The sequence below is a fragment of the Myxocyprinus asiaticus genome, chromosome 42 (assembly GCF_019703515.2).
Source record: "Myxocyprinus asiaticus isolate MX2 ecotype Aquarium Trade chromosome 42, UBuf_Myxa_2, whole genome shotgun sequence".
NCBI lineage: Eukaryota > Metazoa > Chordata > Actinopteri > Cypriniformes > Catostomidae > Myxocyprinus > Myxocyprinus asiaticus.
The window spans coordinates 1004930-1019906 of NC_059385.1; the positions used below are offsets into that span (position 1 = coordinate 1004930).

At 37.2% G+C, this 14977-nt stretch overlaps 1 protein-coding gene across 2 annotated transcripts in view; it reads left to right on the plus strand.

The window, feature by feature from the left end:
* The first annotated feature begins 10438 nt into the window (after positions 1 to 10438).
* LOC127433065 (netrin receptor UNC5C-like) overlaps positions 10439 to 14977 on the plus strand; it is a 260166-nt gene continuing 255627 nt past the window's right edge. For both annotated transcript variants that reach the window (XM_051684703.1, XM_051684704.1), the window contains exon 1: positions 10439 to 10988. In XM_051684703.1, coding sequence (XP_051540663.1) covers positions 10868 to 10988 — 121 coding nt within the window. In that variant the 5' untranslated portion in view covers positions 10439 to 10867. The remainder of the gene's footprint in view (positions 10989 to 14977) is intronic.

The window sequence follows — 14977 nt, forward strand, 5'->3', positions numbered from 1 at the left end:
CATTAGTTACTAACGAAGAGGGCGAGTTTATGTGACATTACAGTGTACTTCAGTACAAAATTTGTTATGGGGCTGTTCGCTTGAGATATCTGCACTGACAGTAAAATACCAAAGAGAGCCATTAGCTTTGAAGCCAAATCAATCTCTCCATACTTTAAGATGTACATTACTGTGAAAAAGATGTCTCACAAAAGACACATTTATGGAATGGAGCAAGAGCATCCATTGTAGAAAACTCTAAAGAAAAGGTTACGCTCTCATATACTCTTTGCCTTAAAAATAAAATGTAGTTTTATAATCAGAGTAAATGTTAATCGGTCTTAATTCTGCCCTCTAGAGGCTTCATTTATTCAACTTTCTACCTGGAGACCATGAGGTCAGTCTGTGCTTTCCTTATTCCCAATATTAATTTTACTATCCTTTGCATAAAACTGAACTGTCATTTTGGGAGGCAAATAAATTAAAGGCTTCTTCAACATAGAAATGCATTAACTAAAGAACTTAATTCTTATTATTACTTATTATTAGCATAATAATGGAAGAAAACATATATAATTGTAGTTCTCAGTATTTGTTCAATAGTCATACTGTAGGTAATATTCTCTCAGGCCCAACAAAAAGCAATTTCCATCCGCTCGTAATTCAAATTGAAATGCCAGTAAGATGTCAGATCATCACCGACATCATTCAACCCTCAAAAAAAATATGATGAGCTGATGTGCGAGTCATGATTCCTTAAATCTCACTTTTACTTCAGTTAGAGTCCAATTTGAGGCCTAGATTTAGTTACTCATGAAGCTGCTCATAACCCCTTGTTTTTAAGTATGGTTGATTGCTGTGGAAATGAAAATTGATCAATCAGCTGTAAAAGTTGTCTGTATATCTATCTATCATTTGTTCAATCCTTTGTTATATCGTTCAATCTATCACTGTCATTCTAAATCTGTTGTTTGTTCTATCGATTGTTGTATCTTTTATTCAATCAGTCATTTTATCGATCGTTTGTTCTATTGATATATTTTGCTCCATATATGGTTCATTCTATTGTTAGTTCTGTCTACCGGTCTATCATTCATTTTGTCGTTCTATTTTGTACAATGTATCCTTTTTTGTTCTATCTATTATTTGTTCTACGTTCGTTTGTTCTATAATTTGTTCGATCTATTATTCGTTCTCTTATATATCGATCGCTTGTTATATATAAAGTTTGTTCTATTTCTGTCGATCAGCCAATCTATTGTTTGTTCAAACGTTTCTGTTTGCTAGTTTTATCTATCTCTCATTCTATCACTTGTTCTATAAATCTATCGCTCAATTTATCTGTCTGTCTATCTATCATTTGTTCATTCAATTATTTTGTTCGATTGATCAATCATTTGTTTGTTCGATCGATCAGTTATTTGTTTGTTCGTCCAGTTCTTTTGTTTGAATGATCAATCATTCGTTTGTTCGTTCGATTCTTTTGCTTGACCGATCAATCATTTGTTTGTTTAATTCTTCTGGTCAATCTATCAGTCATTTGTTTGTTCGTTTTTAGATTAGATCAATCAGTCATTTGTTTGTTCGCTCAATTCTTTTGTTCGAACGATCAGTCATTTGTTTGTTCATTTGATTCTTTTGTTCAATCTATCAATAATTTGTTTGGTCGATCCATCAATAATTTGTTTGTTAGTTTTTTGGTTCAATCGATCAGTCGTTTGTTTGATTCTTTTGTTCGAACGATCAGTCATTTGCTTGTTTGTTTGATTCTTTTGTTCGACTGATCAGTTATTAGTTTGTTCGTCCAGTTCTTTTGTTTGAACGATCAATCATTTGTTTGTACGTTCGATTCTTTTGCTCAATCTATCAATCACTTGTTTGTTTGTTTTTAGATTCGTACGTTCAGTCATTTGTTTGTTTGTTTCATTCTTTTGTTCGATCAGTCAGTAATTTTTTTGTTCATTTGATTCTTTTGTTCAATCGATCAATCATTTGTTTGTTTGATTTATCAATCATTTGTTTGGTTGATCCATCAATTTGTTTGTTCGTTTTTTGGCTCAATCCATCAGTCGTTTGTTTGATTCTTTTGCTCAATCTATCAATCACTTGTTTGTTCATTTTTAGATTCGTTCGATCAGTCATTTGTTTGTTTGCTCGAAGAAACGTTCAGTCATTTGCTTGTTTGTTTGATTCTTTTGTTCGATCTATCAGTCATTTGTTTGTTCACTTGATTCTTTTGTTCAGTCGATCAATCATTTGTTCGTTCGATCGATCGATCAGTTATTAGTTTGTTCGTCCAGTTCTTTTGTTTGAACGATCAATCATTTGTTTGTACGTTCGATTCTTTTGCTCAATCTATCAATCACTTGTTTGTTTGTTTTTAGATTCGTACATTCAGTCATTTGTTTGTTTGTTTCATTCTTTTGTTCGATCAGTCAGTAATTTTTTTGTTCATTTGATTCTTTTGTTCAATCGATCAATCATTTGTTTGTTTGATTTATCAATCATTTGTTTGGTTGATCCATCAATTTGTTTGTTCGTTTTTTGGCTCAATCCATCAGTCGTTTGTTTGATTCTTTTGCTCAATCTATCAATCACTTGTTTGTTCATTTTTAGATTCGTTCGATCAGTCATTTGTTTGTTTGCTTGAAGAAACGTTCAGTCATTTGCTTGTTTGTTTGATTCTTTTGTTCGATCCATCAGTCATTTGTTTGTTCACTTGATTCTTTTGTTCAGTCGATCAATCATTTGTTCGATCGATCGATCAATCATTTGTTCGTTCGATCGATCGCTCGTTTGTTTGTTCTATATACTGTCTCAATCGCTCTTTCTATCTGTTGTTTTTTTGTTCTTCCTATCTGATGATCGTTTGTTTGTTTTATCAATCAATCTGACAATTGTTCTATCTATCTGTTATTTTTTTATCTATCTACTGTATATATCGATCAATGGTTAGTGCTATTGTTTGTTCTGTCAAATCAACAAACGGACGATCAATAGAACTAACAATAAATATAGCAAATTGTTATGAGGGATTTAGTGTCCAAATAAATATTTAAAAGTGGAAGAATAAAGGGATGTTGCAGCTCTTTATTGGGAACAGTAAGGAGAGGAAATGATGTCATGATGTGACAGCTCTAGTGCTGAATGAGAGCAGCGGGTGACATTACTCTTGAAGAGTCTGTATATGTTCTTTTCTCCACTCTCTTGAGGGTTGTTTTTCTGTCGGGGCTGGGATGGGAACAGGTCATCAAATTGGATTCATAAAAATGAAGAAAAAAAAAAAAGAGAGATATCATTGAGCTGAACCTGAGGGTGAAGGAGAATTAAGTCTATGTGAGCTATTGTTTGCTGTATGCGGACAAAGAACCCTGACTTTTTTATATTACTCTGGAGGATTGTATCATTACGAAGTTGTAAAACTTAAAAAATATGAGATCTATGTTGCTTTTTAAGAGATGAACAACATGCGGCACAATTTAATAACACGTGGGCTAGGGCTGCAATATATTTGTTCTGCCCGTGTATACTGTTCCATTGTGACCGAACAAAGCCCCTGACCAACAAAAGGATGGTTTGACCATAGAGTTGCATGCTCGTGGAAAATCATGCCAAAGCCACGGAAGACACTGTGTACTTGGAATTCCATGTATGAGATTACACAGGCAGGCCACCCATGATGTTCACCGCTAGCTATCCGAGTAAATGGGTTGTCTGAATTGTCACTCAACAAGATTAAAGGCAGTATGGTGTTTCTTGAAGACTTCCTTCCATAAACAACAATACTTCTGTCAGTAAACATTACAGAAATTGCATAATATTTACGGAGACTAAAATAGAAAATGTAAAGACCGATAAATCAAAATGTGCAACATAAAAGGAAAAACATGACAATCGTGTGTCTTAATGATAATGCAATTATTGTTTATCGTTGGATTATAAAAATGCTTCCTTTTGAAAAACAAAAACCAGAAAAACCAGTGTAACTCCAAACAAAATGAACTGTTTATTTTAGTGACCGTTTAGCAGATGTTTCATCCTAAACGACTCTCAGAGCACTAAGTGCAGGAACTGCCTCCTAAAGAAACCTGAGGTTAAGTGTGTTGCTCCAGGGCACAATATTGATGGAGTACGACTGGAATTTTGGCAACTCTCCAGTTTCTAGGTCAAATATACCTGACGTTCAACCCACAATATTAAAGTTAAGACCAGATCCTTAACCATTAAAGGAAGTTCACCAGAAATGAAAATTCTCTCATCGAATTGCTGGAGACCTGTATGACTTTCTATGTTCTGTGAAACAAAAAAGGAAATCTAAAGTGGAATGTCATAGCTTTGGGATGTAGGGACCTGTGTTGGGGATGTAATCTGATTACAAAATAATAACTGTAATCATTACTTTTTAGTCAATAAGTAGTGTAACAAGAATTATGTTAAATTCTTGTAATCAGATTAGTTACTGACTCTCAATTTAGGTAATTACTTTTACTTAGGTTACACATATTTCTAAAATATTATTTATGTGGAATCATTTTTTATTTTTTTTTCTCCCAATTTGGAATGTCCAATTCCCAATGTACACACTAAGTCCTTGTGATGGCGTAGTGACTTACCTCCGGGTGGCAGAGGATGGATCCCAGCTGCCTCCGCGTCTGAGACCGTCTACTCGCACATCTTATCATGTGGCTTGCCGGGCGTGCCACTGCGGAGCAACCACGCCCAACTCACCACGCGCCCAACTGAGAGCAAACCACCTTGTAGCTATCATGAGGAGGTTACCCCATGTGACTCTACATTCCCTAGCAACTGGGCCAATTTGGTTGCTTAGGAGACCTGGCTAGAGTCACTCAGCACGTCCTGGGATTTGAGCCAGTGAGCCCCAGGGGTGGTAGCCAGCATCTTTACTACTGAGCTACCGGGGTCCCCCTTGTAGATTACATTTGAAATATAAATTCATATGTTCATGTACATCCGTTTGAGTTTCTGTGACAGCTGAAGTGTGTGTGAAACATATAGACATTTTTATGAATTTGATGAGTGGAAGAACAAACAACGTTTATGAAAAGTGACAAGTTTTAGAGAAATAACTAGTAATTTGTAGAAGATTACTTTTAAGTTAGCAACAGACTGTAAAAATCCAACTTCCATTTTGTCAGGCAAACACTATTTCAAAAACTGATCAAATGTAGAAAAAGATTAAGATTTTAAGATTACTTAAAATCAATAAGCTTAACTTTTATGCCATTCAGAGTGGTCAATTTGAAACGGCGAGATCATATAATGTAAAGTTTGGTCTTGACAGTAGAATGTACAGGCTTTTGAGCATGCTCAGTTTGATCACAGAGGAAGCCATTTGTGGCAGAATAATTACCCCCTTCTTATCATTGCCACTAGCGTGCAATCACTATTAGTATAGCCTTATATTTGATATTTTATTTATGCATTTAAAAAAAAATTGTTTTCATTTTTTTCTCCCCAATGTGGAATGCCCAATTCCCAATGCGCTCCAAGTCCTCGTGGTGGCGTAGTGACTCGCCTCAATCCAGGTGGCGGAGGACAAATCTCAGTTGCCTCCGTGTCTGAGACCGTCAATCCGCGCATCTTATCACGTGGCTTGTTGAGCGCGTTACCGCGGAGACATAGCACGTGTGGAGGCTTCACGCTATTCTCCGCAGCATCCACGCACAACTCACCACATGCCCCACCGAGAACGAACCACATTATAGCGACCACGAGGAGGTTACCCCATATGACTCTACCCTCCCTAACAACCAGGCCAATTTGGTTGCTTAGGAGACCTGATTGGAGTCACTCAGCACGCCCTGGATTCAAACTCGCAACTCCAGGGGTGGTAGTCAACATCAGTACTCGCTGAGATACCCAGTCCCCCAATTTAAATATTGTTAAATAATATTGTCATCAGGATTGCTGAATTTTATTAGTTGACAACATAATGCACAATAACTGCATAGGATTGTCTATTTAGTGGATTTTCTGTGGAAACTTTCTGAACGTCAGTGAAGTGGAAACTTTATGTTTACTGTTGTAAGTCTATTAAGACCAGGGCTCCCACCGGCAAGGAAAATAAGGAAATTTAAGGCAATTTAAAACTTGAGATTTAGATTCTTAAGGATCGTCTCCAGTACTCACGGAAAGGTCCTGTAAACTCATGGGTCAAAAGATGTGAACTTCATATTGTTGCATCTGCCACTGAGCATGCCAGTTGCAGAAGCAATTAGTGTGGAGGCAATCCCCATAATCCCTTGCACTTGGATTTATTTGTGTGTGTTTGGTCAAAGCATGCCGACATATGAGGACATGTAACTAATTGTTGTTTAAAATTAATAGACGCTTTAATGATATCTTGCTGTAAAAAGTTGTGTTTTATTTAAAGTCACCATTAGGGTGAGTGTTCGCTTTTGGTGAAGTTTCTTCAGTTTTCAAGTTGACTTAACTTTATGAAAGTATGTGATACTGATCACCTACACTGCTATTTAAAACAGCCCAATGAAATGATAACTAGTAGAGCTGACACATGAACTTTAGTGGAAATTAAAATCTGCATAACAAAGAATATAATGTTCCAAACATAACAATGCAAGCTTTTTGAACTTGGGTAAACATGTTGAAATAACTGTTATTTCTGAGTCTGTTGGACTTCTGATAACGTCAGTAAAGTTTTTTTGCACCAAAACTGTCATAGTTTAGTAGTAAATGATCATTTTCCACCCTGTGACTGAAACGCTTGGTTTTGGCCTCAGCATCTCCTTTAAACTTCAATGTAAATGCCCACTGTTCTGATTGGCTGACATCTTGCAGCCCTCAAATTCAGCCATATTTGAAACTCAATTGGAAGAGCATAAACAAGCTCTCCACAACATTATCAAACTAAATTTCACATCCAACAAATTGCACCCGAATATATTAAACTGTTCACTCATGCACAACAGCACTGTAACTATCAAACAGTCTTGACATTTGAAATATTCATGAATGAAACTGTTTACTCATGGTTTTGCTGTCAAGTCCAAGTGTTTTTAACTGCCCCGTTCTTTAACAACAGTTACTTAGTAAAGCTTGAATTGTATTATGACTGGTTCACAAGCAGTCCACGCTGATATTAGCTGCACAAACACAGTCCATAGCACAGGGTAATATGACGCACACACATAGATGCACTGAGGTGCACAATGCCAGAAACACATCCAAATGGTCAAAGATGTCCAGCTAGTGCTTGTTTACACACACCAACAATTAAAAAAATAGCGCAGATGGGCACAAGAACAGCAAGATGCAGAGCAGCTGAATGAAGCCGAACGGAGTCTCCTTTTCTGAGTTGTAACTTGACACTGCGTCATTTAAAAGTGGTGTGATATACATGACAAGGGTCAAAGACGTCTGTGTAATGCATGTTATGTGCACAAAAAGCTTCAAAATAGTCCAGATGGGGGGTCTGGGTAGCTCAGCGGGTATTGACGCTGACTACCACCCCTGGAGTCGATAGTTCGAATCCAGGGTGTGCTGAGTGACTCCAGCCAGGTCTCCTAAGCAACCAAATTGGCCCGGTTGCTAGGGAGGGTAGAGTCACATGGGGTAACCTCCTCGTGGTCGTGATTAGTGGTTCTCACTCTCAATGGGGCGTGTGGTAAGTTGTGTGTGGATCGTGGAGAGTAGCATGAGCCTCCACATGCTGCGAGTCTCCGCGGTGTCATGCACAATGAGTCACGTGATAAGATGTGCAGATTGACGGTCTCAGAAGCGGAGGCAACTGAAACCCGGAATGAGTAACCGCGCCACCACGAGGACCTATTAAGTAGTGGGAATTGGGCATTCCAAATTGGGAGAAAAGGGGATAATAAATAAATAAATAAATGGGTCCTCTTTGGTGTTCAGGATTAGTTGGTCACACTAGGTCTGTCTCTCTCTCCCTCTCTTTTTTCGATACGGACTGAACGCCAGTGGGCGGGGTCAAGGGTGCAATGACACATGTTGTGGGGCGTGTAACTGAGCAATGACTCGTGGCGTCACAAATAAATTCAGTCGGGTTGTGTGTGTTCATATGCGGTTTTGTCATATATTATCTTGTGAGTTATTGAACACATCTTTAGAGCACGCACAAGTGTGTCTCGCGCTGCTTTTTACCCATTCTGTTGTGATGACGATCTTGCTGCACCGCACGCACCAACAAACCCAGTGCGAGAGATGACAAACAAATGACTTGTTTGAACTCAGGAGCTCAGGTTAGCAGTTTGAATCAGATTCACTTTCTCGCGAATCAGCCGTCAGTGAACTCACAACTGGGAGTGCAGATATTTCAAAATAAGAGTCCCATGTGTGTATGTATGTATGTATGTATATTATATATATATATATATATATATGAGATCAAGCTTTTGACACTTAGAACAATTAAGGGACTTGTACACAACTATTACACAAGGTGCAAACATTCATTGATGCTCAAGAAGGCAACACACTACTATATGCATATTATACTTTACGTAAATATCTATAATGTAGATTCTGAAGAGCAGTACTAAATAAAAAAAATATTTTATCTCTTATTTGTATAAATTATGAAAGGGATGTGAACATTTATGAGACAAAAGGGAATGCAAACTTATCTTCTCAACTATATACTGTAATTAAACTCCCAATTAATTATCAGCTGTCTTCCTTTTCTTCGGCTTTCTAGTTTCTGAACAGCAATCTAAATCGAGCAATTCTGTGATTTGCTGACTAAAAACAGCCATTTGGCTCCTTAATATTTCAGTTTAGGAGCCAATGGCTCCCAAGTCATTTTTTTAAGTCTGAAGCCCTGTGTCACCACTCACTGTCCTTGTATAGAAAAGAGCAGCTCTGATATTCTGCCAAACGTCATATGTTTAACAGAAAAGAAGACAATAATATGGGTTTGGAATTAAATAAATGATTTGGGGAGAACTATTCCTTACGAATGCACAGAGACTAAAATATACCTAAACAGAGAAGATTAATGAGGCCAAATCACAGACACACTTTTCTCTTATCTCGAGCTCAGATGACAGACTCGGCATGCAGGCAGCAAAATTTGCAAGCTCACTTCAGTTATCATGGTTTGTGGCTGTCTTGCTGTCATAATTATTGATCCTGTCTTCTGACTAGAGAGCATGTTTTGGGCAATTAGTGTGGCTAAATGAATAACGGGAGGGCAGTGATAAGGAAAGCAAATATACTTAAAGGGGGGAAAAGGGTTTTGTTGATTAGATTCTGGAGTGGTTTGTTTGCCTTTTGTTTACGTGGTATGGATCAGAACCAAGAGTGAAACATTAACTCAAATAAAGTCATTATCAAACTTCCTGTGTTGAATTTTATGTTAGAACTCAGCTAAAGTCATATAGAAAAATCTGTACAACAGTAACTAATGTAAATTGTTTAATTTACATTAATAGTTTAATTTATTAAAGTAAAATGTTCACTTTAATAAAACCAGTTTGTGTTAATTTGAGCTGAATTTAATCATTTACAGCCAAAAAAAAAAAAAAAATGTTGCCCCTGAGAGAAACGGAAAAAATGTGGATATTTAATCTCAAGCGCGTGCAAAATAACTTTTTGTGCGCTAAAAATATCTTGCGCATGAAGAAAAAAAAATTTGGCACTCAAAATATCATCTTGTGTGTGCAAAATAACTTTTTGTGCGCTTAAAATAGTTTAATTTACATTAATAGTTTAGTTTAATTTATTAAAGTATTTTTTTTTTTTACTTTAATAAAACCAGTTCGTTTTAATTTTAGCTTTACTGCACTTAGTGAAGCCCTGAGAGAAACATTGCACAGAAACTTTTGCACTCAAAATATCATCGTGCATGCAGAATTTTTTTGTGCCCTCAAAATATCATCTTCCAGGTGCAGAATACATTTTTTTTTTCACTCAAAATATAATCATGACCGTGCAGAACCTTTTTTTGCACTCAAAATATAATCATGCGCGTACACATTTTTTTTCTTTTTTCTTTTGCATTCAAAATATAGTCATGCACGTGCAGTTTTGATTTTTTTTTTTGCACTCAAAATATAGTCATGCACGTGCAGATTTTTTTTTTTTTTTTTGCACTCAAAATATCATCTTGCGTGTGCAAAATAACTTTTTGTTTGCTTAAAAGAGTTTAATTTACATGCATAGTGTAGTTTAATTTATTAAAGTACATTTTTCACTTTAATAAAACCACTTCGTTTTAATTTTAGGTTATCTATCTATTATGATATCTCAGTATAAAAGTGTTTTTATAAGATTTAAAAATGTAAATAATACTGGAAACCATGAAGTTAAGCAAAACCATGAAACTGCCACGTTTTGAAGTGCTGAGGTAATGGCAACACAGCACAAAGATGCTCAAAAGAGGAAGCATTGTAATCCAAATGTCATGCAGCATGTGAAAGAAACAGTTTCTCATCAACAAACCTCATTTGAACACACAAGCGCAGGTGAACATCCGCTCCATGTGTCCGTACCTGGTTTTCTTCACACTGGATTCGGATTGGCTGGAGCTCCAGTGGCTCATTCGAGGACCTTCAACTCTCCATCAGAAGAACGTCAGTGACGCGCACTGAGACTGAACATGAACTCGCCTCAGAGGAGCTGATTTACCCATTTATATGCACTTAGTGAAGCTCTGAGACACTGCATTGCACAGAAACGGACAAACTGTGGATATTTCATCTCAAACAGTTGTGTTTGTCGCGCGGCGGAGACTGCTGTCTGTCATAAGAGTGAGCTCGGATCTGACGAAGCTTTAATTCCACGATCTTTCATGTCTGTGCTTTGACTCTATTGAAAACTCGACTTCTAGAGGTTCCTCTGATCGATTGCACCTGATCGGAATCAGACGGCGGATTTTTGCCTTGTTCATATGATGGGAAGAAGTGAAAAGACTGCGAGAAGAGAACGCGACGGGTCGGGATTCTTACAGCAGATGATTCCTCTAATAGTTTTTCTTGTTTTTTCGCTTGTCAACATTGGTGCGGCTCAAGGTAAGACACAGAAGCCCTTCTGTAGTAATGGTGTCTCTTCTCGAACAGCAGGTGGAATAACCAACGATATTACGGGCCGAAGTTCGCTAAAACGAGCGAAATAAAGTTTGTGATATATTTTGTGAAATAATAATGGTTCTGAATTCTGACAACTGCAAAGTCGCGAATGTTAAACCGTGTAGTCGAATAAATACAACTTTACAGAGGCGCACATCTATGGAGTTATATTTGTGACACAATTCTGCGTGCACAAAATTATATTTGGAGCGCGCAAAAAATGTTCTGCGTGCGCAAGATGATATTTTGAGCATGCAAAAAGGCATTTTGCACGCAGAGTGGGTAGAAGAAGGCAAAATGTCAGAATTCTGAGCAAATTCACATTCAAATAAACTTTACTCAAGCGCAAAAATTGATTTTCATTTGCTCAAAATGAATTTATCTTTGCAAGGAGATGCAGTGCTTTACAAACCTGAGTTCAAGCGTGTGCAAAATAACTTTTTGTGCGCTCAAAATATCATCTTGCACGTGCAGAATTTTTTTGCATTCAAAAAAATAATTTTGCGTGTGCAAAATAACTGTGTGCGCTCAATTTCATTTTGCACGCGCAGAACATTTTTGTGCGCTCAAAATATAATCTTGCGCATTCAAAATATAATTTTGCGCGTGCAGAATTGTGGCACATGTATAACTCCATACACATCAGCTTTTTTTTATTTTTATACATCAGATTTGGGGAATTGATTTAGTCTGTTAAATGCTTAAGATTTGTTACATCAAGTTTTTTCCAGTAATGCCAGACTTGAGAACTATGGAGTTATTTTTGTGACACAATTCTGCGTGCACAAGATGATATTTCCAGCGCACAAAAAATGTTCTGCGTGCGCAAGATGATATTTTGAGCATGCAAAAAGGCAATATGTGTGTGGTTAGGAGGAGAAGGCAACATTTCAGATATCTGAGCAAATTCACATTCAAATATACTTTTATTCAAGTGCAAAATTGCTCAATTAATTTATCTTTTCAAGAAGATGCAACGCTTTACAAAACTGAGTTCAAACGTGCAAAATAACTTTTTGTGCGCTCAAAATATCATTTTGCGCGCGCAGAATTGTGGCACATATAACTCTATAGAGAACTGATTTGTAAAACAGATTAATGGTCAGTTTGTTTCATTGTGATTGTCGCTGAAGATGTGTAAATTAACGCAATTTTGCCATTACATTGATTGACATGAGATCGTACAGAGGATTTTTTGGAACATTACTTAAAGGTGCTGTAACAGTAGAACTTCACATGGCAAAATAGAGTTCACAAACTTATTGACAACGTCAAACTGACCGCGGCCATGTTTTTTTTTTTTCACTGTTTATAGGGCTGCCACAGAGACAAGTGTGATGTTTCATTGCACCTATTTTATTCATATTTTTCTGGGAATAGGGGCATTTTCTGCTTGTCATGTCATATAAAGCACCTTGAGAAGAGCTTTGATTTTGAATTATGTTAAATCAAAGTGTGAATGAAGCAGGAGTGAAAATGTTGGACAGATTGAATGTGAAATTAGAGATGAGCAGCAGATGTTTTAATGCTTTCTTTGCCTAGAGTAAACAAGCACTGAAATGAGATCATCTTTGCCTTCTGTAAGTTTATCGTGCTGATAGTTTGTTGTATGTCTTTAGTCTTGTTACGATGCATTTGTGGGTTGTGCTTTCTGGGTACCTGCATTTGATCAGGCTAATAACTGAGTGTCTAAAACTGATTTCTTTTCCTCTAAATGTGTGTGTGTGTTTGTTGTTTAGGGTGGATGAATCATACAGCTTTTGGTTTGACTATTTAGGGTGTAAAGAATAACTTCAGACCCAGAGCCCTTCAGTTAAGCTATTTTTCTTTATTACATAATGGCCCCAATAACAAAATGCCAAATTAATGTTCTAGTTGGAATAAATTGAAGAAATAAGTCAGAGAAACAGGGACAACTGCATTGCTTCAAACCACAATACATCACAAATGACCTCATTCTGTGGAAAACTCAAGAATATCGCTGGCATTTGTTTAGGAAGGTTCCTCAATTTGTCCACATTTCCTTTTCTATTGATTCTGATTAATTTGAGTGTTTTTGTTATTGTTGTTTAGAGCCCCATGCTTCCATTATATAATAACTAATTAAATCAAATTTCCTCTGGGCGCTTTAAAAGTGTTTTCTCTCTTTGTTTGTCTTTGTGGCATGTCTCTGATAACACTGAAGCGGTTTGTCCTGGTTTTTTGCCATTGAGGGAAATAGAGTGTACAGCCTCCATTAAAGGAATTTAGCTGAATAATTGTTGTATAATTAAACAGTGGCAGCCATCTTCTTGACACAGGAGGACGGCACAAAGACTTCCTCTCCATTAAAAGCCAGTTTTGTAAATCTCCTTCAAGCCAAGTTTGACATTGGCTTAAACCCTCCCTTGGTGGCTTACATGCAGTTATAATGTGCAGGTGTCCGCATTCTGCTGATCTTTTCACTTTTGGAGATCACTAAAAGGGTGCTGTACACAGCCGGGAGAGTAATGAGAAACATATTACAATACTGCTATTGTACAGTGCAAGTATAAGTGCCCCGTTGTAGCTTAATTACAGGATGGGAAATTTTAAATGTTTGTGGGTGATGCATGCTCGCACTACATTTCTAAAAACGTCATTATGATGTTGCATTCGGTAATCTGTTTGTTAGGAACTTGATGCAGTCTGGCAAAGCCCCTCTCGGCAATTGTGCATAGTTAATGAGAAACATGGAAAGGATGAGGAAAAGCTGTCCAGCTCCAGTGTCTGAAGGACATCACAGGATGACATAAGCCCCATTCCAAAACCCCTCAGAGGCCAATATCATTGACTGTGATAGGAACACGAACCAGGTCTCTTTGTGTCCATTAAGAAGTCGATATTTGGGCAGAACATTGTTTGCCACTAATTAATGGGCCATAGGTTTTTTTGGATACTAATCAGCTACACGTTTCCGGTTCACATGGGGATCTTTTCACTGCCCAGGTCACTTACTGCAGTGAAACCCTTATTAAAGGAAAATTCTGGGTTCAATACAAGTTAAACTCAACAATAAAAGCATTAACATGATTTTAGCTTGATGAAAGCTACATCCACATTAATCTAGATCATTTTGAAAACAGCGTTTTCATTTTTTTGGAAGTTCTCTCATCATCTACTCTGCCATTTTCAAACGTTTTCTAAAAGTTTGAAAATGCTTACACCTATGGTTGCTCTGATACCAAAATTTTGGCTTCGGTACGGGCCCTGGTACCTCTGTATCAATACTTGGGCAACAAATAAAAACCTCAGATTTTTGATGAAATTACACGGAAAATGACTTCATTATATCAAGCTTCCCATTAATGCTGTAATACTCCCGTCTCGACTCGTGAGCTAAAATCTCCGAGCTGCACCGGAAAACGAGATTTGTGTGTTCACAACTGTTTATACACTAAATGAAACACTGCATGAAAATCAAGCACCAGTAGTGTGTGTTGCGTTTGTGTGTGTGTGTGTGTGTGTGTTCGCGGGTATTTGCGTGTGTGTGTTTGAGGTAGATAGAGCAGAGCGGCACCTCTCGTTCATTCTATAGCGTGCAACGAATGGGACTGCATTTTTAATTAAATGGCACCTTCCTGCTGTTTAATGGTCACACTTGGCCATATCGAGATGTTTTAAATTTTTTTTCAAATTGTTAATGATTTCAACTCACCTTTCACATCTCATAACATTTAGCTAATGGCAACATACTGTAAAATGGTACAGAAACAACAAGCAACAAGATGATATCGTACCGTTTAAATTTTTTTGGTATTGCAATATTTCGTTAGTACCGGTATACCGTGAAACCCTACTTGCACGCTCTTACTGCGCATGCAAAAAAATCCCCATTCCACGTACGATCTGAAACGCAGTTGTCCTGGATAGCAATTCCAAGTAAACTTCCTGTTGCCTTTAAAGGAATGCAA